This window comes from Erithacus rubecula (assembly GCF_903797595.1).
Source record: "Erithacus rubecula genome assembly, contig: SUPER_Z_unloc_7, whole genome shotgun sequence".
Taxonomy (NCBI): Eukaryota; Metazoa; Chordata; class Aves; order Passeriformes; family Muscicapidae; genus Erithacus; species Erithacus rubecula.
The window spans coordinates 799,689-804,638 of NW_027635539.1; the positions used below are offsets into that span (position 1 = coordinate 799,689).

The window sequence follows — 4,950 nt, forward strand, 5'->3', positions numbered from 1 at the left end:
AAAAAACTTTCCATACACCTTTTTCCCTAAAAAGAGATGTTACATCAGCACTGCACTTACACAATCCTGTCTTTCAGAGTCCTGAGACTACAAATGTTTGCCACCACCACCCTCCTTGCCTTGCTAAACTCAACCACCAACAACTACCTAACAAACTTTCTTTTGCCGTGTCCATACACAGAAAAAAACTAGAGCAACCATGCAGATAAAATATTACAGGTTTATTTAAAACTTATTTTCACCTTGAATATGCAAAATACAAATTCCAACAAAACGTTCATTATTACTTTGTAGTTTACAAATATACAAAATAGAAGTTTGCTTAAATTTATATTACATATTTATTATGTAAAGAACTATATAGAAAACATTTGTTCTGCTTAAGGCATATTTGGGAATAAACCATTGTACAAACTATTGCACATCGAAACCACAGTGCATTACAGACTGTCTGCATAAAGTTATTTTCTTAATAAAAAAGATAAACCAGGTTTATTCACCTGATTTAGGTCATAATTGGCAATCGGAAGATAAAAAATAGTTCCTTGTCAGATATGCAGCAGTTTGAGAACTTTGGCTTCCTGTTTTTGGTACCTCTAGAACCAACAGTCACTAAGCACCATGAAATAGGCTTTTAAAATATAATTCTGTACCTGAATCTTTCCTCCTCTTTTAACATTGTAATGGCTTTTAGAAGGAAAAAAAAAAGAAAAAAGTACAAGATGACATGTACATCTAATATTGCATTGAAAGGAAATTAAGGGAATGTCATTTCCCTGTGTTATATCCCCACCCTCCAAACTACATACAGTCTGTTTAACCCTGATATCTGTGACTTCCAGTCACTCCTTGGCATTCGGTAGTCCAGAAATAATTCAAGTTGGATTTACAAATGGAATGATAGAAGATCCAGTCATTGACCCCAACGTCTTTGGTTCTCTTAAGTGTGTAACTATAAAAAAAAAAAAAAGAAAGCTGCAATGTCCATATACAGTTATCCCTCTTTTCCACTCTTTGGAAGACTTCACCTCGATTATCTGTAGTGCTTAAAATGAGTTCTCCCCATCTTGTGGAAGACAGTCCTTGTGCTGTAAATACTGAATCTCTGTGGCAGGCGGGGGAAAGATCCACTGCCTTCCCAAATCAGAAGTGCCTCTTCATGTGTAAGGCGAGGTGGTCCGACCTGGAGAAGGCTCTGTCACAGCGCTGGCACTGGAATGGGCGGTGGCCTGTGTGCTTTCTGTAGTGGCGAGTGAGTTCATCGGATCGGGCAAATTTCCACCCGCAGCCTTCCCAGTCACAGTGATAAGGCTTCTCACCTATTTTAAAAAAATTGGAAAAAAAAAAAGCAATGAAACACTGCAGTTTGGGCTTTTGGTTGTGGGGTTTTTTTTTTTTGTGGCTACTGCTCATAGCACCTTCTTTCAAGCAGCTGTCTCAGATAAAACAAAGGTTGGTCAAAAGCAATGAATCCCATGAAGCAGCTGCAAACAAACCATAAAAAGAGCAAGGCTGTCTTTTCAAGATGTACAGGTGCTATGAAATGCTAGTGTGACTTAAATTCTCACTAAAATGCTCATTGTCACTGCCTTGCACATAAGACTTCAGAGCACCTGAGTGTGTGTTTTTGCTGGCAGTGTTACACAATCAAACAGCAACCAGAAATAGCTCAGCAGACAGCGCATTTAGATAATTGTAGGTCTCAAGAATTAAAAAACAGCCGGAAACTGTTTTCATTAGCTGGATCTGATTAAGGACTCAGTCTTACTAGTGTCTTCATTATACAAAAACCAAGTGTGTTGATGGCAAGATGAGCTTCCCCAACAATTACAAACTCCCTGTCCTACACATCCTGGGGATGTGCTGATGGCTTGGGGCAGGTGTTCACTGATCACTTGCCTGATTTTTTTCCCCCCTGCTGCTATTACCCGAAGATGTAGCCTAACTACTGCAGCACCAGTGTATTTTCCCTTTCCCATCTCTTCTTCAGGAGAAAGTTTTTGAATCAGGGTCACAACCCAGGGATTCAAATTATGCAAATTCCCAGGTTATTTAGTCACTGTTACGGAATGCCCACGCTGGCGAAACCCATGTGCTGTACCTGCTTTCACAAGCTCAGTTACTGCAACTCTGCACTCAGCTGCAAGGCTGAAGTTTGAGACTGGGTTCATTTACACACTCTGGGCAGATTTTATCCCAATTCTAGCAGTGGACAATCAACAATAAACTCTGCTAATGCAGGGGGATATGTCCTACAGGTAGGTGAGCTACCCCATCACAGCTGCCAGATCAGCTGAAAGCCCCTGCTCTTCATGGAATCTTATCTCATTTTCCAAAAAATGAACAAACAGCTTGCCGAGGTGCACAACCTCTCGCCCTACAGCCAGCCAAGAGAGGGGTGCGTGTGTGAAGCACTTCACCACCAGCAAAGAAACCAGTTATCTTCCAGAAAAGTCTGCTGCCTTCTCAGAAGTGGACCAACATAATCCAGAGCAACAAAGCCCAGACAGCTTCCAACTGCCTGATAATTAGCTAGCCACATAGCAAGAGAGAAGCAACAAACTCCGACCTGGCAAGAAACCCATCCTCTCCACATCTGAATCACTCTGAACCATTAAGCAAAATGTCAAGCCAGTAAGCGAAAACTGCACAGGACTTCACGTAGCCAAGAGGAAACAAAAAAAAAAAAAAGCCCGGAAACCCAGCAAGGAAAAGTGTTGCTGTTTTTAACCCTCTTCCGTGCTTATGCCCTTCCACGAGGGGGCACGCCGTGCCCCTCAAGCCAAGACATTCCCCTGTTCCCGGCAATGGGACTAACCTGTGTGGGTTCTCAGATGCGCCTTGAGGTGAGAGCTCTTGGTGTAGGTTTTGCCGCAGCCCGCATAGTCACAGGTGTGTGTGGCCGTCCTTTTCCTAGGCCACGACCGGCGTCCCCTCTTGGGCTTGGTCTCCTCAGGCAGGCAGCTCCCCGGCGGCATCAGCTCTAGAGGCAGACAGGGAGGAGTGAGCACGGCAAGCGCCCAGGCATGCCCAGGCGGGGACAGCGCTGTCCCAGCACCGCGGGGACTCACCTTGGTACTGGAGCGCTCCGGGAGACAGCTGCTCGGGCAGAAAGGTGGGGTATCCGGGAGCCGGGGGATACCCCGGGGGCAGCGGCGGGTGGCCCAGCCCCGGCGTGGCGGGGAGACAGTCTCTGCCGCTCAGCATCTCCTCGGGCCCCAGCGAAGGCGTACTGCGAGCAGGCAGCGGGCGGCTGCCCAGGGCGAAGTCGTGCTGGGGGGCTCCTCGGGGGCTGCTCCCGTGCGGCGGCGGCGGCGGGGCCAGCGTGCACGGCGGCGGAGCCTCCTGCTTGATTTTAGGGCACATCCGCGGCAGGGAGGTGTAGGGCGCGCCGGGGCCGTCGGCGCCGGGCGGCGGGGCAGCGGGGCCGCTCTTGGGGCTAAGCCCCGGGTGGCTGTAGTCGCCCACCGCCTTCACCACAAACTTGCCCTGCAGACTGCCCAAGGGCGGGAGCGCGGCCGGCGCTGGCAGGTACACCGCGTCCAGGTCCGGCCGCATCAGCTCGGCCACAAAGCCTCCCGAGGGGGACACGTCGGTGATGTCGGCCAGGTTGAAGGGCGCGGCGGACCCGGCGGCAGGCGCCCCGTCGCAGCCACCCCCGCCGCCGCCGCCGTAGAGGAGACCGGCGGGCTCGGGCCGTGGCAGCGGGTAGGCGAAGGGCCCGGTGGGGCAGGGGCTGACGGTGGGGGCCGGGGTGGCGGCGGGGGCGACCACAACGGCGGCGGCGGCGGGCTCCTGGTGCATGAGCGAGTTGGAGAGGATGAAGTCGAAGTCGAGCAGGTCGTTGAACTCCTCGGCGTCACGGCGGGGCCCTAGAGCGGCGGCGCCTTCCAGCTCCGACGGCGGCGTCTCCACCGGCCGCGCCGACAGCGCCGGCGGCGGCCGCTTCAGCTGCGACAGCTCCTCCCGCCAGCGCTGCGAGGACATCGGCACGGCTCAGCCCCGGCCGCACGGCAACGCGCCCCCCCGACGGCCCCCGCCCCGCCCGGCCCCGTCCCGTCCCGTCCCTGTCCGTGTCGCGCCGATACTCACGTTGCCGGGGCCCGCGGACCGCGCCGCTTTCTCGCGGCCCGCGGCGCCCGCCGCGAAGGTGGCGATGGAGGGAAGGAGGGTGCCGCTGAGCGCCATCTCGCACTCGCCGGGGGGCTGCCTGCGATGGGGAGACACAGCGGGGTCAGCCGGCGGCACGGCAGGGATGGGACGCGAGGGAGGGGACGAGGCAGCCCGGGCGGCCGGCACCCACCGCATCCGTGCCGGGGCGTCCCGTCGAGCCGCCGCCGCCGCCGTGGTCCCGAGCGCCGCCGCGGAGCAGAGCGAGGGGAAGCGAGACGGACGCGCCGTCCAGCCGTGCGGAGCCGGCGCAGCGCCGCCGCCGGGGCGGTGCCGCGGGAGCGCCCTGCTGCCGCTGCTGATCCTTCTTCTAGCTCGGCGCTGCGCGGAGCGGGGCGCGGGGCGCTAGCGGCGCCGCGGGGATGAGGAGGAGGTGGAGGAGGCGGCGGCCGCCGCCCGGCAACACGGCTCCGGCACCGGCAGGGCGGCGGCGCGAGGCGTTTCCCGAGAAGCCGCGGCCATGTGGGGAGCCGGGCAGGACGGACGGGGCGCGGTGTTGCCAGCGGAGAAAAGAAGGGATGGCCAGAAGGAGGGATGCGCCGGGCGCGCTCCGCCGCCGCCGCCGCGCCCCGCTCGACACTGCGCGGTCCTGTGGCCGCCGCTCCCTCTTATCACCTCACTCCGCGGGCGCGCCGCCCCCGCCGCCATGGCGACGGCGACAACAAACGGACATGTGGGGAAAAAGGGGGGGGGGGGGATGGGGCGGGACGGGCCCGGGGAGCGCGCAGAAAGAGCGGGCGCTCCGCCCCGTGACGCGCGCGCGGGGGGCGGGACGCGGGG

General features: G+C 56.3%; 1 protein-coding gene across 1 annotated transcript; it reads right to left on the reverse strand.

The window, feature by feature from the left end:
* Positions 1-202: 202 nt before the first annotated feature.
* Positions 203-4,442, reverse strand: KLF4 (KLF transcription factor 4). Its single transcript, XM_079331691.1, has 4 exons — positions 4,093-4,442; positions 3,072-3,975; positions 2,819-2,983; positions 203-1,319 (listed from the first exon to the last, which is right to left on the reverse strand). The coding sequence occupies exons 1-4, from the start codon at positions 4,306-4,308 to the stop codon at positions 1,144-1,146; spliced, it is 1,461 nt and encodes a 486-aa protein (XP_079187817.1). The 5' UTR covers positions 4,309-4,442; the 3' UTR covers positions 203-1,143.
* Between the last annotated feature and the right edge of the window lie 508 nt (positions 4,443-4,950).